Here is a 27,538-nt window from a genome sequence, read left to right on the forward strand (position 1 = left end):
ATTGGTGTACTTTTCCGTATGTCTCGTTATAGTTCAATAAAGAGGATTAAAAATCAAGGCCCACTACCTACCCAGCAAAGGGTAACGCTCATTTCTGTTGCAGATGAGGTATGCCATCCCAAACATGCTGAAGAGAAGGAAAAAAAAAAAAAAGATGTTAGTGTCAAAATAGGGAAATATTGAAAGCCAGAAGGACTAGCTCTTAGTTCCCAGAAAGCCTTTTTTTCAATCTCTAACAGGAGTCTATCCCCTGACTCAAGGGGTGCAGATGCCAAGAGGAAGGGAACAAAGAAGTTCTTACTTGGTAATAGAGTCTCCAAACAGCATACGTAGCTGCCTTTAGCACAGAGCCTGATATGTTGTTCAAAAAATGCTTGTTGAGCCTGCACTGGTAGAACTGACCCTCTTCCAGGGAAACCAGATACTCAGTAGGGGACCCAATAAAGTTAGAAGTGTTATATTGTCTCCCAGCACAGAAAGATTCTGCCAATTGTTCAATCAATAATAGCTCATCTTTGTGGAACACATGCTATGCGCCTGGCACTTTCAAGTGCTCTACATAATCATTTTCTTTACTCCAGACAAAAAGCTCATTAAGAAGGTATTATTATTATTATGCCCATTTTACAAATGAGAAAACTGAGGTACAGAGAGTTTAACGTCAACAAGATCCCATGGTTAGTGGTGACAGAGGATATTGATAGAGTCAATATCTAAAACTAGGATCAAGGGCATATTCTTGTCCACTGCATAATATCATCTGTCAAAGGGGCCTTTTTCAACAAATGACTCATTCCCTTGTCTATAGTATCATACTAAATATTTTGTTATGCCTCTGTATTATAGCACATACCAAAGTCTCCCATACTATTAATTTTGTGCATGTTGTCTTTCCCATTGGATTTCAGGACAGGAAACAGGCCCTGTTCATATTTGTATGTGTATTTCTATAGTCTCTGATTTTCAGAGATGGTATAGAGAAACAAATAAGAGGGCAGGTCTCGGGACCAGATAGTCCTGGTAGCTCCAGAAACAGTTTCTGTGGTAGACCGACTGCATTAATGGCTCCACTTCTTCAACCCCACTTGTATCCATGCCCTTTGCAGCGCCCTCCCATGCTGGGCTCATCCTTGCGGACGTTTTGGCCCATGGGATGTTAACAGACATGACACAGAGATTTGAAAATCATTTGTGCATTGGACTTGCTCTTTCTTGCTCTTCTGATATTGCCATGGCTACATGCCTGGGCTAGCCCAATATGAGATACACAGAATCGCTGTCCCAGTTATCCTTCCTATCTGAAGTCGTCCCTGACAACCTGCTCAACCCCAGGCATACGAACAAGCCTAGGCAAGATCAGCCAAATCCAGCCAAGAACAACTGAACCCCACATATTCATGAGATAAATAAAAATGTACTATTGTATACCACTGAGATTTTGTGGTTGACTATGCACTCAGGCACTCAGTCATGTCTGACTCTTTGCGACCCCATGAACTGTAGCCCACCAGGCTCCTCTGTCCATAGGATTTTCCAGGCAAGAGTACTGGAGTAGATTGCCATTACCTTCTCCAGGTTAACTATAATGCAGCATTACTATGGCACCTGAAAGCAATGTGGCTCCATAAATTACTAGATTTATGACTATGAACAAGTCATCTAACAAATCTCTGAGTCTCCATTTTTAAATTTATAAAATGGAGTTAATATTAGTTTGTTTCTACCTCATATAGTTGATATTGAGGTAAAGTCCCTAATCTTTAATAAGGGCTCACAAAAAAATTATTATTCATTCATTTATTCAAACAGCATTTTATTGATGATCTACACATGCCAAGAACAATGCTGAGCCCTGGGAATACGAAGATGAATAATACAGACTCACTGAACCAATTACAGCCCTAATTCTGTTATCTGACCCTTTAAGGCCTAAATTCTAGCTTGCTAATATAAAGAATAATACCTTTTCACTTTCCATCCACCAAGCACTACTATTTAGAGCTTCCCATGCTGTTCATTCATTTAGTCATCATTATTGATGCCTACCAAGCATTGCGGATATAAGAATGAACAAAAAATGATCACTATCCTCATAAAGCTCCCAGTGTAGGAAGTGAAAAGCACACTGATTGTTTTGAGTGTTCTATTGTGCTACAGAGTTACACAGAGGAGGAAAGAGCTAAACCGTTGGACTAGGGATTGGGTAGCTTTCAGAGGCAGCTTTAGAAAGGAATAAATCCTTGAGTTGGATTTCAAACATTGACTGCGGTTTTCCTAGTAGACTGGGGATGGAATGAATGAAAGCGAGTTAATCCCCTTGGACGCCCCCAGAGGAAGGGACATAGGAGGAGATAAGGCAGGAAAGGCAGGTGGTTACTTTGTGTCTCGTTGCAAGGAATTTTAATGTATCATGAAAATGATTGGCAGGTACTGAGGGATCTTCAGCTCCTAAGTGAGCCCCAACTGGGCTTTGGGAGAATGTGTGTCACTAAGCACCTAGAAGAGGAGCAATCTTTATCAATACCTGAACACACAGTTGAAGTGATCAATAGTTAATGGTTGGTGATTGGGTTCTTTTGAGTCCAAAGAGATACTCAAATGAGAAGACTCTCTTCTTTTTGTACAACCTTTGATAAATTACCATCATAGTCTCAAAATTGACAATAGAGTGGGATCTTCCACCATGTATACTATCAGTGGGATGGAGGAAGATGAAGGAATTTGAAATCTGGGTCTTGGCCTGGGAAGGACTAGATTTTAATTTTCTGAAATGGCTTCAAATCTGAAATTGGTGACCTATTGTTTTTACTATAATTCTCCCACTTCTTTACTACAAAGTACTGCAAGGCCAATGTCCCACACTCACACTTTCTCATTAAGGCCCAAACACTGATACACTGGTCCAGAATCTGCAACACCTTTCATGACTTTCTTTGGAAGCTCTTTAAAAAAGTAGGTTGGTAGGTTGCTGCCATTGTAGGTGACAGAGTCACAGGTCACGATTCCTGGATAGTACATCATCATTCTGGCAGCTATGTTGACTTTTTGACCAATGACTATAATAGGAAGAAGAGAGAAAGACATAGAGCAAGGAGAAAACAGCCATTGAACTCAGTGTAACCTAATGCATATTGTCCCCAGATGGCATTTTTACCCTTTACTCCCTTTGCCTTCACAGATGACACAGCAATCTTACCTGCAACTACCCAGATTTAGCCAATGGCTCCCTTATTGTTCAGTCGGTAAAGAATCTGCCTGCAATGTAGGAGACCTGGGTTCAATTCCTAGGTTGGGAAGATTCCCTGGAGAAGGAAATGGCAATCCACTCCAGTATTTTTGCCTAGGACATCCCATGGACAGGCCTGGCCGGCTATAGTCCATGGGATTATAAGCGTTGGACACAATTTAGCAACTAAACCACATTTTAGAATATACCAAGAGTTAACTAGCCATTTGAGAGGCTAAGGGGATTATCTGCTCAAGGATTAAAAGCGCCTTGAATATGGAGAGGATTCTCTTAAGTGGGATGGTGAGCAGGGCCTGAGGGCTCTCAGATGAGGTATAGTTGGTCTTCTGCTATTTAAGATAGATACACGTAAGCTTGGACACAGCTTGGACACGTACCACTGACCTCCAAAGGAGGCACAAAATTGGGTCTGTATGTTTCTGTGCATGAGCCTTCATTTGATTTTGTAAGAGTAAGTAAATAGGGCTGGAAGGGGTGTGAATTGTAGGTTTAATTTAGGGGATACTTCAAGAGGGGATACTGCAGTGCACAGACTCTGAACCAGGCTACCTCTCAGCTCTACCTCTACTATGCGTAAATTACTTAGGCAAAATACTTAAACTTTTCCATGCCTTAGTTTTCTAATCTGTAAAGTGGGGTTGATAACAGTACTTCTCTCAGAGGGTAGTTTATGGAGATTGATGAGTTAATACACATAAAGAACTTTGTGAAGTACTGGGCTGCTAGTAAGCCCTCAATTAATACTACTACTAATTAGGTATTAAATGTTGTACTTTGAGATAAACTTGAATACTCCTGATTAAGATACTCATTTTTTAAAGCCAGTTTGTTATGGGGAAATTTGACCATACAATAAAGCATGGTATCATGAGTCTATATATCTATTACCCAGGCTCCCAACCATTAACCATCCACTCTCCACCTTGTATTATTTTGAAGAAAATCTCAGAGTTGTATTACTTCAGACATAACTGTTTCAGTATTTTATATATATGCAGTATTTTAAATGTATTATTTCTAAGCATTTAAAACCCTAATAGGATTGAACAGGAAAGAGCAGTGAAATCTTGAGATAATACCTACTTACTTTTGAGATTAGTGCTATTTTTCAGTAATGCCAATATTCATAATTTTAAGAATCAGTCCTCATCTATCCCAGGAATTAAAAGGAGTAATCGCTTAATGTTAACAGGAAATTAACATAAAGGCCCATCATGCCCTGAGCGTATGGCCTCCCACGTGTGTGTGCTTAGTCACTCAGTTGTGTCCAGCTCTTTTGTGACCCCATGAATTGTAACCTACCAGGCTCCTCTGTCCACGAGGATTCTCCAAGGCAAGAATACTGGAGTGGGCTGCCATGCCCTCCTCCAGGGGACCTTCCCAGCCTAGGGATCAAACCCAGGTTTCCCTCATTGCAGGCGGATTCTTTACCGTCTGACCCACCAGGGAAGCATGGCCTCCCACAGTTCCCGTCTAAACTGCATATTTCTTATACTCAATCGTAGACCCAGAAATACACATGTTGCAATCATTGCGCTGTCCAGGGACCAACCGATAAGCTGTGGTTTCATCTGAAAGACTGTAAACCTTTGAGCACAGGGTCCATGTCCCGCTAATTTTTGTCCCGCCTCCCACCCAGTCCAGGGGCAAGGCACAGTGCTTGCTGAGAGAAAGCTGGACATAAGCTAGTTCAGCACACCTGTATACTCGTGCCTTACAGAGTGTCCGACGATTCCACAGAAGACAATCCCGCTGGTCACGCCAATGGAAACAGTGCTGGCTCCGGGGGTGGGGAGGAGAAAGAGAGTTGTGGGGAAAGAGATAAAGACAATGAACACAGAGAAGGCAGGGAGGGTGGGGACGTGGAGATAAGTGGGATGGGGGAGGGGTGGGAAAGAGTTTTCAAAAAAGAACACTCTTCCCTTTGCAGTTAGGTTAGGGCCATTGTGCATGGCCTGGAGGTATAAAGGAAGGGCAGTTTGAGACAGAGAGCTAAGTTCTTAGAAGTGACAACTCAGTTCACTTTTCTGCTACTTTTAAGTATTCATCTGAGCTATTTTTCTGGAAAATAATCTCATCACCCCAATGGACTTTCAATGTAGAATGATTGTGGTTGTAAAAAAAAAAAATTAACTATCTTTTGTGATTGCTAGAAAGAACTAAGTCACTTTTTCAAAAGGAAATAACTGTGTAGCATCAAAAACTAACATTTCTAATGCATGAAGATGGCTGCATATACAAATGACTAGAGGCTGAGAAGGTGGAATATTTAGGGCAAAGGGTGGTACCTGTGGTACCTGACCACAAGTCAGGATTATTGGGGTACACAGGGGGAGCCTGAGGGCACTGGGCTCTTGGACAGCCAGGGTCAAAAATGTAAACATTTTCTTAATAATTTTACTGAGTGGATCATCTTGAGGCCAGATCAATATATAAATTTCCAATCCTAGCATTTACTTTGGTGGTGGTGTTTTAGTCACCAAATCATGTCCGACTCTTGCAACCCCATGGACTGTAGCCTGCCAGGTTCCTCTGCCCATGGGACTCTTCAGGCAAGAACACTGGAGTGGGTTGCCATTTCCTTCTCCAGGGGATCTTCCCAATCCAGGAATCAAACCTGGGTCTCCTGCACTGCAGGCAGATTCTTTACCAACTGAGCTATGAGGAAGCCCTAGTACTTACTTTATCTCCTAGTTTTTAAAAATCATCTCAGGTCTCCAACATAGTTTGGAATATGAACCTCTCCCAGGAAGTAAGCCAGAAGTATAGAGAGACAATCCAGTTAGACCCTCTCTGGTACATTTGAATTTGTTAGGAGTATCCTTTCTCCACCTGGCCTTGACCATCCCCCCATCTGACTGCATCAGGGCTGGGTTTGCTCACCCTACCTGTACATTCAGTAAATAATGAATGTAGACAGAAAGACACTCAGTCTCCCGCCTTCCTATTCCCTGACCTTTGTCCTGTCTCCCCATATCCTACAACAGAGTCAGGAATCGGATGGAATCAGGGTCAACACTTACCGGATTTTGTGGACCTGAGAGCAGAAATCAAATATATCCACAGCACTCTCCAAGGCATGAGTGACTTCATCAGGTGCCTTTTCCCCAGGAAAACCAAAGACACAGAGAAAAGAGCAGCCCTGTGAGGGAGAAAGGCAGCAAACACAACTGGTGGACTGTTAGTTTTAAACTGGACCGTTTAGATGGCCCAGTGGAGGCTGAGTAGCAATTTTCACTTTCTGAAACAAAGTTCATCAAATATATACCTATTTCATTCTTAGTAAACATTATATAACTTCTCTTGCATCATCAACAGTAGGGTTAGAACCTGAGAGTGTACCCTCCTGTCTACTCTCTACTGTAGCCAAGGTCTTGGGTTGCAAAGTCCTAAGTTAAAGTCCAAAAAGTAGCACAGAGCAAAAGGCACCAGCTCTGAGATCAGAAAATATGTGTTCTCATGCCACTTCCCAAGTGTGGAAACTTGGACAAGTCAATTACACTTTATGAACTTCAGTTTATCAATCTAAATACAGGTATAACTTAGACTTGCTGAGGTTGGTTAGGTTATTGAAAAATTAGTATGTTATATTTACATATATACACATGCACCTCATGAACTCTAAAGTTCTCTTCAGATATTGTTATTATTCATTTTTCTTAAGGATAAAGGCTTAAGTTGGGAGTGTTTTTCCTTGGCAGAAAGTTAACTCTTTCAAAGAGACAGTAAACTCTGAAGTTTGGCACTTTTACTATTAGTCCCTTAAAAAATGACTTCAGATGCTATTTTCTGTAAGAAAATAGTGCAGAGTGAATAAAAGTTAATGGGTTAAAAATTTGAGTCTATGTATGTTTTATCTTGATAAAATGCAAAAGAACAGTAAAATGCCTCCGTTTCTTCAACCCTCTCCAAAAAGAATCTGACCAAGTACATGTTTAGTCACTAAGTTGTGTCTGACTCTTGGCCTGCAGGCTCCTCTGTCCACAAGATTTTCCAGGCAAGAATACTAGAGTAAGTTGCCGTTTCCTCTTCTAGGGGAGTTTCCCAAGCTGGGGATCAAACCTGCGTCTCCTGTGTCTCCCGCTTTGGCAGGCACTCTTTAGCACTGGGCCTCCTGGGAAGCCCATCTGACTGAGAGTCGGATTCTCACCGGCACTAGGGTCTGTTGTGGCATTGGTGGGGCAAGGGGCTGGGGGGCCCTGAATCCAGGTCTATGAAGAGATTCGAGGGCAGCCCTTTGGGGGCACTGGTGGGTTTGCTTTGCTGGGAATTCTGCCTAGTGGCTTGGCAAGACCTCACACTGGCCGTGAGACTGTCAGATCTCATCTGCTGAGTGCTGACTTGAACTAGGCATCACAACAGGTGCTTCCCACACATATTTTTTAAAACTTTCAACAATCACTTTAGGCAAATACTATCCTCATTTAAATAATGTCCCTATTTTTATGCAAAATAAATAGGAACAAACTAGGTCTCAGAGAAGTTCAATGACTTGCTAAGGACACACAGCTGGGAACTGTGGGAGCCAGGAACTGTCTCTCCAGGAATTGTCTGGAGTATCTGCAAGACACTAAAAACTGTTCTCTTGGGTCTATGCTCTTTTCTGAGGATACTCATAAATGAATATGGAAGAAAGTATCAGACTACACTGGACTGGAGGTCTCCGTTGCCTCAGAACTCCCACAGAACAGAGTATTTCTCATACAAAAATTAATTATTTCTGCCTGGTTCTGTGACAACCTGTGGGAGTTTCTTGCCTCTGCAGCCCAGCCCTAGCTTTCCGTCACTGCCAATGCTCATTGTGTTTTTTTAATAAGTGAGTGAATGAGTGTGGAGCAGTAATTAAGTGCTCCGCTGTTGCAATACAAAATCACCTGAGATGGTGAAATCAATTCTCATGAGCACTACTATGATAATTTATCACATCATTTTTCTCTGAACAGATGAAGACCGGATTGAAAAAATTGAGAGCTAAAGGTGACACCCCCACCCCATCTCAATTAAGGAGCTGAAAGGGGAGCTGGAAGTGCACGTATGGCAGGTGGAGATTATAGCTTCTAGGCTAGGATGGTTACTAGAAGGCTGACCTAAAATCTCTGGGAGATTCATTATACGCTGGATGCCAGATGTATGTACATACAGTGAAAGCTAGTTGAATACAGTGGTTAAGAGCACAGACCAAGAAGGCACACTACCTGGGTCTGAAATCCAGTCCACCACTTAATCTTATTTTGGCTCACTATCCTTAGCTTTACCTAAACATCCTCATCTGTAAAATAGGGACAATAACAACAATACCTACCACTTAGAGTAGGCATGTGAAGAAAGAAGCAATATGTGTAAAAGTGTGGAGAAAAATGCCTAGCACACATTGAGTGCCACATCCACCATGTAGGCTGTTATTATATTATAAATAAAGACTGATGCTTCTAGATTAAACGTGTCTATTCCTTCTCTTTCTCCCATGTCCATGGACATAATGCTAATCTTAAATTATTGGTAGGCTTCCACATCTTTAGTGTGGGAAATTTACCTTGTCAAACATGAAGACTTTGTTGATTTGGCCTCGGAAGACCCTCAGGACAGAATTAATGTGCACGCAGGCATCCTGAATAGCTGAGCCTATGACTTCTGCTTTATCTTGGTCCTTAAACATCAGGTTCACAAACATAACTGTCACGGGGCGAAGCTCAGACAAATAACCCCGAAGCTGTTTGTCATCAATCTGTAATTTAGAAGGAAGCTTTCCTTAACATGTGTCCTTGGCAGTGGATCTTTCCTCCCAATATCATCACCACCACACCCAAAATTATCACTGGGAGGGAACTAGCCTTTTGAGGTTCTCTAGGGAAACTGAAGTTATCAAAGTTGGGAGGTAGAACACAGCAGAGCCAGCCTAAAGTCAAAAAGATGGAAATGGAATGGACTATCAAAATCTCTTCCGATAGGAACTTACAAGCCTGCTCATTTTTGGCCAGCCACCACTCCCTTGTTCCAACTGCTAGCTCCCTCAGCCAATATGAGCCATCACAATAAAAGAACTGCTGTTTCTTTTGGCTCTCTAACAATTTAGGAATAAGAATAGCCTGCTACGTAATTCAACCTAATATTTTCATAGCAAGGTACTTTTCAGAATATTTCCATATTCCATCCTCCTTCATCCTCAAATGAAATAAAATTACATTATCCTCATTTTACTAATTAGATAACTGAGGGATAGAGAGATAAGAAAATTTTCCAAGTCATATGGGAAAACAGTATCAAACAAAATCCAAATCTATGGACTTCTATTTGTAGCACCCCCTTGCCTCTCTTTGGTGTTATATTTCATTCAGTTCCCATCTTCACTCTAAGTCTATCCAAACAGGCACAGGGAAGGGAAAGGTGAGTGTTTCCCAAATTATCCCTATCCCTACCAGTAGGGATTATCCCTACCTATTCATTAGCCCTGGATTTTGTTAAATTTAAGTACATAACAAAACAATGGGGGAGAAGTATTGCATTTTTTCTCCCCCAGACAACACAAAAGTGTCAGATTCTCCATTGACAATAAGAAACACATCTGGATGAAAAAGGAAATTGTGTACAGGGAATCTTGGAATCATGCTTCCAAGCTGAGGTTTCATGTACTTTTCATAAAAGATGATTTAATAATTTCTAACTAGGCAACATGATCATTTTCTTTGATTTTTCAAATGAATTTAGGTAATTAATATTAAATACATAATACTAAACATGTTAAAGAAATTAAATTATTCCATCAGGCCATGTATTCTGAATTTTGGTTTGAAAAATTCAACCAGATCTTTGTTCGTTAAGTGCGGGGACAGACCTTGGTAAAGCTGTAAAGCATCTGTCTTTTGCCTCCTTTCGGCTCCCAAGCTGCTGTTGCTTAGCCCGTGTTTGTCACTCCTACTCAGAATTTTCACAGTGACTCACAGAACCTCTCTTACATCCCTTTCCTGCAGACCTTGCTCTCAGCTAGTAGCAGCTGAAGAAGCATATTATCTTAGAGGGAGGGAGGGGAAGAGTGGGATGGCTCTCTTGAGCTTCAAAAATCTTAAAGAATCCAACAGTTGCAGGCACTAGAGGGAGTGTCTGGAAAATCCCATGGATGGAGGAGCCTGGTGGGCTGCGGTCCATGGGGTCGTGAAGAGTGGGACACGACTGAGTGACTTCACTTTCACTTTTCACTTTCCTGCATTGGAGAAGGAAATGGCAACACACTCCAGTGTTCTTGCCTGGAGAATCTCAGGGACGGGGGAGCCTGATGGGCTGCCGTCTCTGGGGTCACACAGAGTCGGACACGACTGATGCGACTTAGCAGCAGCAGGGGGAGTGTTTCTCAATTGAGTGAAAGGTACAGGGGGGCATTCTGACAGCTCTTCAACCCACACTGTGAAGGCAGCTGCCCACAGATCAGGCTTGTACCACAAATATTTCCTCTAGGACATAACTGCATTTTGACAGGATTAAGAATTAAAATAGGCATTGTATTAGAGAGGATGTATACAGCCTCTGAAAGAAATGTAGGGTTCAGAGAGAACAGGGTTCAAATCCTAGCTACATTTCTTACTTTATAATCTCAGGAAAGTTCATGGTATCATTCTGTCTCTGTTTGCTCATATATAATGGATAAATACATCTGCCAAGGATTGTGAAGAATAAATACATGAAAGAGAAGAGTGTCTGGCATATGGTGAGTGCTGAGAAATAGTTACAATTTGAACAGTTAATGCCTTTGGAAGAACCTGGATCTAAGCAAATGAGAAGGGAAAACTCTAGGGGCTAGAGGTACTTCTGAGAGTTCTAATTATCTGTATTAACTTTCAAAGCTTAAGATATAATTCAAGTGACAAGAGAAACAGTATCATTCACTTGCTATGTGACATGTAGAAAAGACATGTGATGTTCTTTTGTGTGTGTGTGTGTGACATGTTCTTATACGCTTGCGACACTTTCAGTTTGCCCAGTTGTATAAGGCCTAGTTTACCCCTGCTGTCACAGCGTAATTATGAGTAATACCCGTTTTAATTCTTAAAAACATTCTGATTTGAACACGTGGAGAATGTCAGCCCCACCTCTTTCTATTTCAATGAAACATTTTACAAGCTACTGATTTTCTTGATCTTAGCAGCTGTCCAAGATCCCTGACACCCCAAAAGTCAATGAATTAAATTATTCAAATACCTGCTTCAATATGCTTTCCATCACATACTTTTGTAGGGACAATTCCAGTTCAGGATCAGACTCTAGCATGCAAGCAAGTCTCAGGAGGTCTAAGAGGGCAGGAGAGGTAGGATCAGAAAGGGAAGCTTGGCTCTGCAATGTGGGAGAGAGGTGCCTCCCAGTCCCCATTCCCTTGGGCAGTAGTCTTCACTGTTCAGTCAGAAAACTCTGGGCTACTTCGTGGCCAAATAGGGCCAAGGGAAAGCCAATGAGACGTTCTCAGAAGTTGAGGGTTTCCCAAAATTCAGTTGCATGTAGCTCAAAACCCTGTTCTGAATGTCATCACACTTCAGAACTTAAGGAGACTTTCACCTCCATACTTGAGCTAAAAGTATTGTCACAGGTGATGGGAATAAACAGATGAGGGGATGATAATGGAGGACAATGATGACGGAATGCAGGGGATGATCGAGTTGAAAGAGCAGCATGAGTTAAGAGTCAGGAGACTGGCTTCTGATCCCAGGTTTGATACCAGCTTGCTGTGTGACTCTGGACAAGTCACTTCACTGCCCTGGTTGACTCTTATTTCCTCATCCAGGAAAAAAGCACCAGGCTTTCATCATCTCTATGATTATTTTCACTATAATGGTTGATTGTTTCATACTCTATAAAATAGACTGTTAGGAGGTGGTAAGAATGAATTTGAAGAAATAAAAAAATAATGGAAAGAAATTATGATAGGTTTTCAGCAGGGAATACAAGAATGATAATAATGTGAAAAAGATGAAAAATAATGGTGGAGTCTGAAAAGGATACAAATTGGGGAGCAAATGTTTGTATTGAATGTATTCAAAACCTAGTATATTTTAAATGCTGTGCTAGGCACTGTGTGGGAATAAAAAGTTATTAGGAAATTGAGTTTTTCCTGGAGGCACTTATGCACATTCAAGTATAATATGTATAGAAAAAGTTAAATACAAAAAAGACCAAATGGGCTAATAGATTATAAAGACCAGAGACACTCAGTGAAATCAGTGGTCTAGATAAACTGGTTTAATCAGAAAAGGGTTAAAAAGAGAACTAGGAATTTTACTGAATCTTGAATAGCTTTTGGCTTTTTACTAGAAGGATGCACGCCCAGCAGATGTAGGTTAAAGTCAAGAATGAGCAGAGTATGTTAAAGAATTGGTAAAGACTAAACTGGCATGAGCCCCATGTGAGTATGGGAGATAAATAAGAAATGATGCTGAGCAGACTGTGGAGAGAAGCAAAGAGCTCAGGAGGAGACCAGGCACTGTAAAGGTCTAGACGATCATGGTGACAAAAGTTTGTTGTTCAGTTGCTCAGTCGTATCTGACTATTTGCAGCCCCAGGGATTGCAGTACACCAGGCTTCCCTGTCCTTCACCATCTCCTGCAGTTTGCTCAAACTCATGTCCATTGAGTTGGGGCTGCCATCCAATCAGCTTGTCCCCTGTCACCCCCTTCTCCAGCCTTCAGTCTTTCCCAGCATCAGGGTTTTCACATCAGGTGGCCAAAGTATTGGAGCTTCAGCATCAGTCCTTTCAATGGATAGTCAGGGTTGATTTCCTTTACAATTGACTGTCTTCTTGCTATCCAAGGGACTCGTGAAGTGAAGAGAAGTCGCTCAGTCGTGTCCGACTCTTTGCGACCCCATGGACTGTAGCCCACCAGACTCCTCGGTCCATGGGATTTTCCAGGCATGAATACTGGAGTGGGTTGCCATTTCCTTCTCCAGGGGATCTTCCCGACCCAGGGATTGAACCCAGGTGTCCTGCATTGTAGGCAGACACTTTACCATCCAAGCTATCAGGGAAGAGACAAATAATAAGGAATTTGGCCGGTCTTTGCTCCTAATCCCAGAGTAACTTCTAAATCTTTGGAATTTCCCAGATCATGAAACTGTCTCTGTTATTTATGGTGGGTCCCTTGGACCACACCTGAATTTATACTAGTGAGATGACTCAGGATAGGTGTCTATCTGCAAAGACCAAGCATGTGATAAGAGGGTTGGTGCTTTGAACCAGGTGTTAAGAGCCTAACCTTCATGACATCTGAGGAGGGAAAAGGGGCTGGAGATTTAGTTCAATTATAAGCCCAATGGGGCTTCCCTGGTGGTTCAGATGGTAAAGAATCTGCCTGCAATGCAGGAGACCCAAGTTCAATCCCAGGGTCTGGAAGATCCCCTGGGGAAGGGAATGGCTACACATTCCAGTATTCTTGCCTGGAGAATTCCATGGACAGAGGAACCTGACAGGCAGTCCATGGGGTCGAAAAGAGACAGACAGGACTGAACATCTAATGCTTTCACTTTTCACTGGCCTCATAAGGCCAGTTTTTCATAGTACATGCCTGTTAAATAAACCACCAATAAAATACGCGAACCTCTGCTTCCCTGGCTGGTAAATACTTTGATGTTCAAGGAGCATGATGTGTCCTGAGAATCAAGAAGCTTCATATTTGGGACTCTCCCAGACCTCATCCTATGTGTTCAGAGACCAATACAATGCTGGTCCTTGTTTGTATTCTTTACAATAAAACCATAATTATAAGCATAGTACTTTCCAGAGTTCTGTGAGTGATTATAGTGAATTATTGAACTTGAGAGCATTGTGAGAACCCTTGGATTTGTAGCCAGTTGGTCAGAAGTGCAGGTGACTTACTAATCTCAGAGCTTATAGCTGGTGATAAGAGAAGTCTTATGGAAGACTCCATCTCTCTGTGCTGACTCCAGGTAGTTAGCACCAGAATTGCACTGTGGTATTGCAGAGCCCAAAATAAGTTACTGAAGGCATTATTAAGATCTCGGAGATGGGATAAGGTACAGTTCAAGGAGTATATCACTAGATTTTATCTATCCTTGGAGCATTTGGGTTCTTGGCCTTTCCTGGTCAATTTGCCTACAGTTCCCCTGAACACCCCTCTCATCCCATTACCTACTGCAGTTTTGTAAAATTACAGTCTAAATTTGTGATGTTCAAAATATTCAAGACCTATACAAAAATGGTGACAAAGAAGAATGATTCAAAGATGTTTCTGAAGTTTCTAGTCTGGATAAAGGAACAGTTTCAGGGAAAGATAAGTAGCATAGAATTGAGACATTGTTGAAATAAATTTCTAAGCCCAAGATAAGCTGCTCCCTATCCAGCATGCCATGTCAGCAAACCAAGACTTAGATTAATTTTTGTGTCCCAGTAAATGCTCCACTTAACCAGAAAAGCAGTAATCATAGTCAGCCAATCCCTAAATGCCTAGTCAGCTCCCAGGCTTCTTACCCCAAACAAGACTGAATATATGACCCCAGCCAATCAGATACTTTCTGTTTGTCTCTTCCTTGTTCTTTATTCTTTAGCCTTTCCTTGTTCTTTACTTTTTACTTCTTGCCTTCCACACCATTTTGCAGGAGACTGTCTACTTCATGAAGTATTAAAGTTTGTTATCACCTAAATTGTCCTGCATTCCTCACACTAGTCCCAGCCCTGCTGGCAGTCATAGGGAAATCCAGCATAGATTAATGGTTCCACAAAACGTCAGTAGAGAAGACCAGACAGTCGAAGACAGATTCCTGGAATCATCAACATTCAAGGAACAGAAGGGGAACTGAAAATGGGTAGTTTGAGGGGTAAAAGCAAAACTAGGAAATAATATTTTTGAACTCAAGGAATGAGGAGAAGATAATACCTAGAAAAGAGAGTAATCTAAAGCCAATCACCTAGTTATGAGGCCTGAAGAGAGGTCAGCTGGTTTGGTAAGTTGATGGCTATTAACACCTTGACATAAATGGTCCCAGGAGATGGGGGGAAAGTGGACAGAAGCTAGATGTCAGGGACTCAAGACTGACAAGTAGGTGAACACATGCTCTCCATCCCCACCTCAAGGTGCATGTAATCAATGCTTATTGGGTGAATAATTAAAAGAGAGGACAGAAGAAGAGGTAGAGACATACAGATAACCCTTGAGAAGTCTGGTGCTGAATGTTAGAAGGGAAAAGTAGGATTCATATTTTTTTTTCCTTTTATCATGGAGAAGACTTGCAAATGTTTGGAAGATGAGGGAAAGGGGTCATTGCCAAGGTAGAAGCAGAGGACCTAAGGAGGGTTTTACTTAGAATAGCTATTGTGGGGAATGGGAAGGAGGTCCCCTTTGTATGCTGCTGGGACTGTGAACTGGATTGAAGACACCAATCACTTGTAATGGAGCCCTTGGCATTGGTATAAGACCCTACAGACCACTGGTAGAAGCAAGGCTCTTGAGTATAGAGGGTACTTACTTTTGTGGTCACCAGAAGGGTAATAATCCATGAAAGCCATACACTTTGTAAAAAATTCATCAAAGTTAAAAGAAGGGGGTGGTTTTAAGAAATTAACCTAAATTAAAAATAAAAAGAGAAAGGGAAAAGTTTTTGGTTATTCTGAGGGTTGCCTGGTCCTTTGAATATAATTTCTCAACAGAAAGGGCAGGGTGTTGAATATCCCAAACATGATAATCAGACACTGGCAAACTTAAACAGTGAAGAGCTTTAATTTGCATGTAATGACATTAAAAATATCTCTGATTATTGTTAAGATCTCAATCTTCAGTATATACACAGCAGGCCATTCCAGGGAACTAACCTGTATACTCTTCCACTCTTATAACTTTCTCCTTTTTTTCTTATTACTTTACAACATTTTAATTGAAATAATACTTGGGTTAAACTGCATACCATTTCTTTCTTACAAGTGTAAAAGGACAAAGGGTGCTGATGCCCCAAAAGGTATTAGGAACATCACCAGTAATAAAATTCGTATCAAGATCATGAACTCCAAGATATGATACATAAAGAATGGCACAACCTTATTTCTGTAATATTTTTGCCTCCAAAAACGGATAACCTTTAGTCCAATAATGAGAAACTATCAGGCAAAACAAAATCGAGGAACATACACCAAAATAACTGATTAATACTCATGTTAAGTGTCAAGTTCATAAAAGACAAGGAAAAACTGTTTTACAGATTGCAGGAGACTAAGTTAAAAATAACAGTGCAGGGTGAAATCATGGATAGAATCCTGGAAAACTCACTAAGGACATTAGTGGGAAAACAGGTGAAATCCAAATAAGGCCTTTAATTAGTGAATAGTATACTCTACCAATGTCAGTTTTCAGGTTTTGACTATTGCACTCTGGTTATGAAGAATGTTAACATTTGTGGAAGCTGGCTAATGGATATATGGAAACACTCTATTGTTTCTGAACTTTTCTGTGAGTTTAAACTTAATTTAAAAATTAAAAACAAATTTTAAAGATATAAGTAATGATTGAAGAAGACTGGGGGAGCAGAGGCGTTGCTATCAGCCAGCTCGGTCATGCAGCCATGATGTGTATTACTGGAAGAGTGAGTCTGGGAGGCTAGGAGGGGTGTAGACTGATGCATAGGGCATGGTGTGGGGTTCTCATCTTCGCCGGCAACTCCATGGATTCACCATCTTTTCTTTCCATCTGCCAAGCAGTCCTGTTCCTGGTTCAGTTAGCAGCAGAGCTCTCCTTCCTTTCTCAAATTGGCTATATCCCAGGGACAGTTCTGCTTATAGTCCAGCTTCAACTTAACTACAGTGTTTTCTGCTAGGCAGGGCTCAGGGAAAATTCCTTTCCCTCCATAGTCTTTGCTGTCCCCACTCGCCTCCAGTTCTCATCCTCTGTGATCACTTGCCTTGACTTAGGAGTGTTGAGGAGAGAACTTGAGGGCCAATGGCAGCCTCCAAAGCTATTGTACAACGCTCTGCTCCCAGGGAATAGCCAGGAAATTTTTCATTAAACAAGTGCACTAGTCCCACCAAAGGCCTCCATACCCAGATTCCACATCCTTAGTTACCACAGAAAAGCTGACCACTTCCTCTTGAGCTCACCAGGCTCGGTTCCTCCCAGAGGAGAAGTCCTGGGCTAACACTTTTTCATCTAACCCAAACTGACCCCATCCGAGTCTCCAGCTTCATAGAACCAGTGGCTCTTCTGGCAGGAGGCCCCTGGCATGGACTGGCAGAACTTTCGGCAAGTAGGAGCACCACACCTACCTTAACTGCTCTCTGATCTGGAATCCTCTCAATTTCAATCATGCTCCTGTCGCAGAGCTGCCAGCAGTTTGGGGATAGAATGACGTCATTCACCTGTGCCATGTTCTGCGCGAGGCGCACGTCATCTACGGCCTGACCAATCACCAGAAAGTAGTTTCGAGTTTCATCTCCAAAGACCAGCATGCTGATGTGGCCAGCAGCCAGTCCTGGCAGGAAGGCAAGCAAGGGTTTGCGTGAGAAGTTCTGGCCTAGTCCCCAGGAACATGGCTTCTTGGACAATCAGAATCTTTTGCATCTCAGAGAAAAGTCTAGTCTCTAAAATTTTGCTTAGAAATCAGTGAATGTCTCTTGTGGGCCCAGGCCTTCCCAAATGCCTTTGCTCCGGAATCTAGAAAGTTAGCTACTTATTTTCACCATTTTGTGACATTTAGCTCCCTAGATAGCCTTGCTGCTACTGCTAAGTCACTTCTGTGCGACCCCAGAGATGGCAGCCCACTAGGCTCCCTCATCCCTGGGATTCTCCAGGCAAGAACACTGGAGTGGGTTGCCATTTCCTTCTCCAATGCATGAAAGTGAAAAGTGAAAGTGAAGTCGCTCAGTCATGTCCGACTCTTTGCGACCCCATGGACTGTACCAGGCTCCTCCATCCATGGGATTTTCCAGGCAAGAGTACTGGAGTGCCTTCTATACTAGATAGCCCTATCACTCCTCAGAGTTATTTTATTTTTTCTTCAATTTATTTATACTTCAAACTACTTCTTATTTATACAGAGGACAATTTTAATGACTTCTGTTTGGGAAAGATTTGCATTTTATCAGAGGAGGTTCTAGTTAAAAAGTAACACTTAGCGTGAAATTTCAGGCAACAGATAGACAAGAAAAGGTTGGAGAAATGAGCAGGTATTTTGACTGTCAAGTGTTCCATCCCAAGAATGTGTCTTCTAGTTGTCTTCAAGTTGAGAGCTGAAGATTTTGGTACCAAAACAACAAAAGACAGAATGTTTTAAAATATGACGTGTAAAAAATATATGTGTAAATGAGCTGTGATACACAGTTCTTTTAAATTACCATAATTAACATAATCAAAGATTGCTTTTTATCTTTGCTCTCTGATGTGCTAATTTGTCAAGACTGAATTCCCCTGATATATACATATACAGGGGGTTTGTTTTCCCTCTGAAGTACATGGATGCTTAGGCTGGTTAAAAGATGCTGGTTACCTTTTCTTTAATAGCCATTAAGTATGCACCTGAAGGGTCCCCATCATTTTTCAAGAAGAATAATACGCCAAAACTCTCTAGGTGGTAACTTGGAAAGAAATATTTAGTATTATAACAAATCTGATTTTTTTTAACAGAAGATTTAAAAATCTTGGAAAATTAAAAAAAAAAAAAATCTTGGAAAATTTGAGTAACCTAAAGCATGGGTCCCCAACCTCTGGGATCTAAAACCTGATGATCTGAGGTAGAGCTGATATAATAATAATAGAAATAAAGTGCACAATAAATGTAATGTGATTGAATCATCCCAAAACCACCGTCCCCCCATGCCAGTCCATGGAAAAATTGTCTTTCACAAAATCAGTCCCGGGTGCCAAAAATTTGGGGACTGCTGACCTAAGGAAAACTGAGAGCAGTTGATTGGATAACCTCTGATCCATCTTCTTATCACCTCTGATATTCAAGAATTCTAAAGTTTACAGTTAGGTAGACATGAATACCAACAGCACCAGCTGTAACTCATCATTTACACCTATCAGAATTTCATTTTCCACCTGTGAAATAGATCCCACACTGCCTATACCTCAGGAGTGTGGTGAAGCAGAAATGACACTGTGTAATGTCTGCAATACAATATGGAAATACCAGTGATCGTTATTGTATGTGTGAATTTAAGAAGCCCTCTGTTAAGTGGAGCTGTGTTGCAGGCTGACCTTTTAAGCTTTTCTTGCACATGATTCTTATGAAGTGGGGGAGGACTAGTCCTAAAACATTGTTGAATCTATGTAATCACAAGCTGCTCCGTACTGTGCTTAATAATAAGCATTGCTGACAGCAGCAAGGCCTAAAAATAATAGCAATAGTAACGATAAAGAGTATTTTGTGGAGTGGTTGTGCCAGGTACTATTCTAACCATTCAAATTTACTTTTTGTAAAAGTTATGAGGTGGATATTAGGAGTTCTCTTAACTGGTAAATGAGGAAAGCAAAATTCACCTTCTGGTTAGTCAAAGTTCATGACCTGATGGTGGGCCTGAGTCATGATGTTCCACTGTTTTCTCTTTAGAGGGGAGATTCCTCAGGAGTTAGGACCCATATTCAAACTGCTATAGCATCTCTTCTTTCTCAAAAGCTTACATATATGAGATATATATATATATATATATATATATTTATATATATATATATTTAGGGCATACCACATGGCCTGCAGAGTCCTTAATTCCCAGATCAGGGGTCAAACCTGTCCTCCCTGCATTGGGAGTGCAGTGTCTTAACTACTGAACTGCCAAGAAAGTGTCTTAACTACTGTACAACCAGAGCTTACCTATCTTGACTCGGATATCCAGGCCTTCTTCAGACTCCTGGGTCTCAAACAATCCGTGAATCTCCAGACTACATTTAATTACCACCGTGATGATGTTTTTCAGTTGCCTCCGCTCCACCTTCCACAGGGCTAGCAGCGCATCACCTTGAAAAGACAGACACACTGGGGGCTCCTAACCTGCCCTGGGGTTCCAGTCTGTTCTGTATGAAATCTGTACAGAAACTTATTCTTCAAACATTTCTCTACCCAGTCTGCTACCCACTGCTCTCTCTGAGATGTCTCCTTTGTCAGTCCAGGAACCTTGGCACTCCTTTCTTACCCCTGCCGTCTCAGTAAGCCCCCATACCTGCAAATTTTAAGATGTCTCCTCCAAAAATCAACACTTCTGAGGGAAAAAAAGAAAATAAGGTGACATTAAACTCTGTTTTTTTTTCATTCTCTTAAATTATGTAAGTTCCATGTGTGCAGCATAACTTTGATTTCATAAAGCCAATAAAAAGAATCTACCCTTCAACAGTGGGGTAGAAATTAGGTCAAGAGAAGAGCAATTCAGAGATAGGTTTATACTAAAGATGTCTTCTCAGACAAGGCATTTAAACCCAAGGCTCAGACAAGAATGAGAACAGTGAATTGGATTATGTACCTGCTCTGTTCCTGTGAATGGAAAGAAGTTAGGATTTCTTATGAGGCCTAAGGACAGCTACCCTACTCCTATGATAATGAAATGCTCTTTACTGATCTGTATATGTTATGAGTCAGGGCTTGAGTGAGTGTGGGTGAGTGCATAGATGACAGGACTCCATAAGAACTGAAAAACAGAAAAAACCACAACTATGGTCAACTTGAATTTTATTACCAACTTGCATTTTGTTTATTTAGGCTTTATGACATAAACTGACATTTCTCCTCTGATTTTTGCAGCATTGAAAATGTGCTAAGTGCAATGCAAAGAGGAACCAGAACTGTGTATTTCTGCTTTTAATGAGGATTAAGTGTTGTCTGTTGTTGTCGTTGTTGTTGTTCAGTCACTTAGTCTTGTCCAACTCTTTGTGACCCCATGGACAGCAGCACGCCAGGCCACCCTGTCCCTCACAGGGACACTGTGAGTTGTCTAGTGTTGTCTAGTGGGTGATATTAAGGTATTACTAGGAAACTCAGACCTTGATAATAGACTAGACCTAGGACTTAGCTTAAAAGGATAAATCCTTTTCTTAATGAATAGTTCAAATTAATAATGCAAGCAAGTTGGTAGGCAGAGGTTGAAAAGGAGACCAAACTTTTCAGTCATCAGTAAATACTTCAGAATCCATTATTAGTACATAAATTACTGACAAGTAGATTATAACATTCATCTATTCATACCATGAAATTAAAAGATGCTCGCTCCTTGGAAGAAAAGCTATGACAAACCTAGATAGCATATTAAAAAGCAGAGACATCACTTCACCAACAAAGGTTCATACAGTCAAAGCTATGGTGTTTCCAATAGTCATGTACCGAAGTGAAAGTTGGACCATAAAGAAGGCTGAGTGCTGAAGAATTGATGCTTTTGAATTATGGTGCTGGAGAAGATTCTTCAAAGTCCCTTGGATAGCAAGGAGATCCAACTAGTCAGTCGTAAAGAAAATCAACCTTGAATATTCATTGGAAGGACTGATGCTGAAGCTGAAGCTCCAATACTTTGGCCACCTGATGCAAAGAGTCAACTCATTGGAAAAGATCCTAATGCTGTGAAAGATTGAAGGCAGGAGGAGAAGCAGGTGACAGAAGATGAGACAGTTGGATGGCAAGACCAACTCAATGGACATGAGTTTGAGCAAGTTCTAGGAGATAGTGAAGGACAGGAAAGCCTGATGTTCTGCAGTCCACGAGGTCACAAAGAGTCAGACACGACTTAGTGACTGAACAACATTCATAACATATTCTCTTAATGACTGTGTTTGTGTTACACTGATGCTAGCTTTTAGGAGTTATTGAACATAACTAAAAGTATTACTACTACACTTCTTTTCAAAGTAATCTCTAATTTAGTAACTAATACAAAACTAACCCCTCAATCTATGTTAGTGAGGTTTGATTACATTCCTTCACTTGTACTGTATTATATTTCAAAAAAGACTGGTTTCATACACATTTCATGGAGACAATGAAGGGTACTAAGCAACAGTAGTCTCTCAGGTTGTAACCACCAAATACAGAAAACAATGAATATGCTTAAGTCAGAAACACTTACTCTCCGCTATTGCACTTATGTAGTGGTTGAGGATCTCCACCAACTGCTCAGCCCCTCGGTCCATGTACATGGCTGTGCTGAACTTCTCAGTCATTGCAGTAAAACCTGTAATAATTGCGCAGCTCGTTTCCTTGGGTGCTTGGAGGAAGCAAACAGTGTCAGGAGAAGAGGACCACACTTGCTAGCAATGGCAAGTGTTTAAGTGTTTTAAGAACTGGCAGTGTTTCTTTTAAATGATCTTTGTGGCAGGCCAAGTGTCAGATATTGGGTCTCCTAGATCTATGTTTATTAGGGGTCAAGGAAAGGCACCAGATAACTCTTCCCTCCTAACTTCCCAACTCGAACAGGGCTGACTTCGGTTTTAACTGGGTATAGAACTGCCATTTCATGGTAATGAAAACACACAAAATTCAATGACTTCTGAAGAGGTGGTAAGTTTCCTCTTAAGCTGTAAATAACATTGGAGAGATCATTTCCAGAGGTCAATTTTGCCTGGGATGGTGTAGGGCTTGGAGGCTGAGTCAGTGAAGTTGGGCCAGGGACACTGGAGCCTGAAGTACCAGGCCAAGGACGTAGGCATCTTAAACCTTTGCCCATCACTGGACATGCCAGGTAAAGGAAAATGAAAGGGAGCCAGGCCCACAGCCAGGCCCTCCCTCCTGTCTTCTCAGGGGCGATATTTGTAATAACAGCACAAAAACTCTGAAACAGCACCCCTACTCTGCAGTCAAGCACTGTGTGTGATTTTGATGCAAACCTATTGTTCACCCACATTAAACATCCTTTTTGTGCTTGCCTGAAATATCAACAAACATCAAGACTCCGTCAAAATTATCCACAGAAGGTCTCTCTGGAGAGAAATCTCCATAGACAATGAGGTCCGGTAAATGAGCTGCTATTCTGACGATGGCCCGGTCCTGTGATTCAAGTTCTCTTCGAGTGTTCATGTTCAAGGCAAATACTCAGGATTGTATGATCACCACGAACAGTCCTGAATGGACCTTCTAGAAAACAAAGCTGAGATTGGAGGCAATCTGACTTATATTCATTCACTCGCTCTCCTGTTCCTTTTTCCCCGTTTACTCTAACCTGCAGAACGCTCACTTAAGTGGCTGATGTGGTAATGACTGAGCTGTTGACCAAGCGTTTGCATGAAAGGGTGAGCACTCAGGCTGCAAGTGCTCTGGAGGAGGGCCCAGCAGCCCCAGAGCTTTGGTCCAGGCCCTTCTCCCTTCTGTCCTCATGTTCCCTCTTCCCTTCCCCCTTCCCTTTGGTCTCTTCTTTTTTTCTTTCTCTTGTTTGAAAATTAAAAAAGAAGGCATAAACATGAGTTTGTGTGTGTGAATATTTATAGAAAAGTGAAAGTCGCTAAGTCTTGTTCGGCTCTTTGTGACCCCGTGAAATTCTCCAGGCCAGAATACTGGACTGGGTAGCCATTCATTTCCTTCTCCAGGGGATCTTCCCAACCCAGGGATCAAACCCAGGTCTCCCGCCATTGCAGGCAGATTCTTTACCAGCTGAGTCACCAGGGAAGCCCAATTTATAGAAAGGTGAATAGCAAAGTGGAGGGTCATATATAAGCAAGAGATGAAGTGTTTTAAGGTATAGGTGTAAAGAAATAGAGAAAAAGAATTAAAAGGGCTGTGTGTATGTGTGTATATAAGACTTTAAACTGTAAATGGAAGGAAACGTGGAAATTTTGATTTCTTATCTAGTTAGTTCCGAGACTAAGGCATTTCTTTGACTGCTGGGGCTAATGAAACGCTCACACCTGAATGTTGTGAAAATCATGCTGAACCACCCTGAACAGAAATAGCATACCTAATATTTTCAGAGCAATTCAAGTTCCTGGAATAAATGATACAGATAAAGAAGGAGTTTAAAAAAAAAAAAGGAGGCACTGATACTCACTAACATGAAGGAAGTTGTTAGTAATTTCAACCAGTTGTAAGTCATGTTGGGGTACATAAGAGTATTAGAAAAACTGAGACAGCTTCAATGAAGCATTTTTTTTAAATCAAGAAAAACATTAGTATATTAGCATATTTTACAAAAAAATCCTTGAAATGGACAGAAACCTTTAAAAATGGGTGCTAAATATTAGGTATTAGATAATCTTTAAAAGGAAAAACTTGGTAAATACAAATGTTAAGAAATGAACAAAAGGTAGGAGAAGGATATAACTAAGTGTTTGTTGTGTTTTTTTTAAAGGAGTATCACTGAAACACAGCATATGCTAGTAACAGTCAGCAGATAATAAATACATCAAATAAATATTTTCAGATAGTAAATTTGATAAGTGCTATAGGAACTTATAAGAAGGCTATGAGAATGACTAGAATGAGCTGAGACTTAGGAAAATGCTGAAGTTAAGAAAACCTAGAGGGGCTTTTAGGTTTTATTGACAGCAAGGTAATTAATAAAGGAACAATAAGGACAAAGCTTAACTACGATGCACTACACAACACTTCTTTTGTTTCTGTCTTCTCCATTATGGAGAAGTGAGAATATAATAAATATTGACAAGAAAGAATTGAAGTCCAAGATAAGAAAACAGTGTTAAAGTACCCAGTCATTTAAATTCAAGCAGCCATCCCCAGGGCTTCCCTGGTGGCTCAGCTGTAAAGAATCTGCCTGCAATGTAGGAGACTTAGGTTCAACCCCTGGGTTAGGAAGATCCCCCCAGAGAAGGAAATGGCAACCCACTCCAGCATTCTTACCTGGGAAATCCCATGGACAGAGGAGCCTGGGAGACTACAGTCCATGCGGTGGAAAGAGTTGGACACAACTTAGTGACTAACCCACCATCACAGCCATCCCCAGATAACCCATATCCACTGAAATACATGGAAAGAATTGACAGATGTAATGTCAGTAATCTCAAAAAATAATGGAAAGGCCTTCTGTGGTGGCTCATTGAGGGCTTCGCTGATGGCTCAATGGTAAAGAATCCACCTGCCAATGCAGGAGACACAGGTTTGATCCCTAGGCTGGAAGGATCCACATGCTGAGGAGCAACTAAGCCCGTATGTTAGTGCTACAATTACTGAGCCAGTGCTCCAGTGCCCAGGAGCTGCAACTACTGAGCCCACAAGCCACAGATACTGAAGCCTGCATGCCCTAGAGCCCGTGCAACGAGAAGCTCCCGCAATGAGAAGCCTGCCCACTACAGCTAAAGAGTAGCCCTCGTTTGCTGCAACTAGGGAAAAGCCCATGCAGCAACAAGGACACAGAATAGCCAAAAATTAAAAAATAAAATAAAATTATTAAAAAAAAAAAAAGGAGAATGTGAGAAAGGCTGGAAAGTTAGAGGCTGGTACATTTTCTTCTGAATTTCGAAAGATGAGCCTACATGTGGGTTCCAGAAAACACAGTCTGGTAAATGTGGCCTATCAGTTAATATAAGCTAGTTTTGCTTCAACAATGGAAAACTCCAAAATCTCAGTGGCTGGAAATAACAATGGCTTATTTCTTACTCATGCCACATATCTACTGTGGGCTTCCCAGGTGGCTTAGTGGTAAAGAATTTGCCTGCAATGCAGGGGACAAGGGTTCAATCCCCGGGTGGGGAAGATTCCCTGGAGAAGGAAATGGAAACCTACTCCAGTGTTCTTGCCTCAGAAATCCTATGGACAGAGGAGCCTGGTGGGCTACAGTCCAAGGGGTCGCACAGAGTTGGACATGACTTAGTGACTAAACCACCACCCCATGTCCATTGTAGGTAGGCTGAGGCCCTACTCTACTGTTGCCTTCATTCTGGGACCCAGGCTGGGACCTTTCAGTTTCCCAGACACAGTAGCAAATAGCAAAGAGTATTCCACTGTAGATTCCTTCTTAAAGTGTCCTCCCAAAAGTAACTTATTTCACTTCCACTGAAGTGATACTGGTTGGCCAAAGCAGGAAAGTGCGATCCTACCATGTATGCGGTGGGAGAGCGCTCTGGAATATTTGTGAGTTGCCATATTCAGTGATAGGGCTTCCCTAGTGACTCAGGGGTAAAGAATTTGCCTGCAACGCAGGGGTCGCAGGAGACTCGGGTTCTATGCCTGGGTCAGGAAGATCCATGGAGGAGGAAATGGCAACCCACTCAAGTATTCTTGCCAGAAAAATCCTACGGACAGAGGAGTCTGTCAGGCTACAGTCCAAAGGGCTGCAAGGAGTCATACACAGCTGAGCACAGAGCATGCTGCATAATACATGAGCACTTGTATCAGTAAGAGGTGATGAAAAGGAATTAAAATGGATTCATAGCTGAGAACAAGCTGGCCTTATCTCCTTTTTTTGATTTATTAAACTTTTAAATCAAGAGAATGCTTTCTACAAAGCATATGTTGAATTTAACAAGGCATTTGGCCAAGTTTCTCACATCTTTATGGGTAACATACTAAATTATAAGAGAGATGAAAATGTCCCTAACTGGTTAACAGTTAGACTTAAAGGATATTAATTTGTGTTCTAGTGTCCACTCTGAGGGATCCTCCACAAGTGTGCTAGAGGACTCAGATAAAGATACAGTTGGAAGGAAAGCTAATATATTGAATGATAGAATCTTAAAATATCTTTCAGTCAAAATATTTGACTGAAATAACAATGAAATTTCAGAAGAATGAATGCAAATAAGTGCTGTGCTTAAAATTTTAACAATATCAAACCCATAAGCATGTAGTGTAAAAGACTAGATTTACTGCAAATTCAATGCTGTCTTTTAAAAAACTTATTGAAGTATATAACATATGTGCAGAAAAGGCAAAATTTCTAAGTGGACAGCTTGATGAGTTATAAAGTGAACCAATCCATGTTCTCTATTCATATCAAGAAAGAACATGTGGACTTCCCTGGTGGTCCAGTGGTTAAGAATCTGCCTGCCAAAACAAGGTACATGGATTTGATCCCTGGTCCAGGAAGATTTCACATGCTCTGGGGCAACTAAGCCCATGCACCCACAACTACTGAGTCTGACCTCTAGACCCCGTGAGCTGCAGCTACCGAGCCCATGTGCCCTAGAGCCCATGCTCCACAATGAAAGAAGCCACAGCAATGAGAAGCCCGTGCCCCCCAAGTAGAGAAAGTCCACATGCAGTTAATGAAGACCAAGTGCAGTAAAAAATTAACAAATTAAAAAAAGTAAAGCACTTATTATATGTTTTGTTAAAAAAAAAAATAACTGGTACTACAGAGGCCAGTTTCATATTATCTCCCGTTTACTCCCCCCACCTCCCCAACGTTAGTCTATCTCCTGATTTGTGATATCATAGATAACTTTTACCTTA

The 27,538-nt window shown here is 41.4% G+C and overlaps 1 protein-coding gene across 1 annotated transcript in view; it reads right to left on the bottom strand.

The window, feature by feature from the left end:
• Positions 1-23,486, bottom strand: part of ADCY10 (adenylate cyclase 10) — a 78,532-nt gene extending 55,046 nt beyond the window's left edge. The window contains exons 1-12 of the mRNA XM_043878463.1: positions 23,065-23,486; positions 22,269-22,373; positions 20,382-20,420; positions 20,036-20,179; positions 17,490-17,695; positions 15,707-15,803; positions 11,438-11,526; positions 8,781-8,972; positions 6,271-6,389; positions 4,947-5,023; positions 2,867-3,056; positions 72-127 (exon numbers count right to left, since the gene is read on the bottom strand). Of these exons, the coding sequence (XP_043734398.1) occupies positions 72-127; positions 2,867-3,056; positions 4,947-5,023; positions 6,271-6,389; positions 8,781-8,972; positions 11,438-11,526; positions 15,707-15,803; positions 17,490-17,695; positions 20,036-20,179; positions 20,382-20,420; positions 22,269-22,373; positions 23,065-23,215 (1,465 nt within the window). The 5' untranslated portion in view covers positions 23,216-23,486. The remainder of the gene's footprint in view (positions 1-71; positions 128-2,866; positions 3,057-4,946; positions 5,024-6,270; positions 6,390-8,780; positions 8,973-11,437; positions 11,527-15,706; positions 15,804-17,489; positions 17,696-20,035; positions 20,180-20,381; positions 20,421-22,268; positions 22,374-23,064) is intronic.
• Positions 23,487-27,538: the final 4,052 nt, after the last annotated feature.

This window comes from Cervus elaphus, chromosome 20 (assembly GCF_910594005.1).
Source record: "Cervus elaphus chromosome 20, mCerEla1.1, whole genome shotgun sequence".
In the NCBI taxonomy this organism is placed as follows: domain Eukaryota; kingdom Metazoa; phylum Chordata; class Mammalia; order Artiodactyla; family Cervidae; genus Cervus; species Cervus elaphus.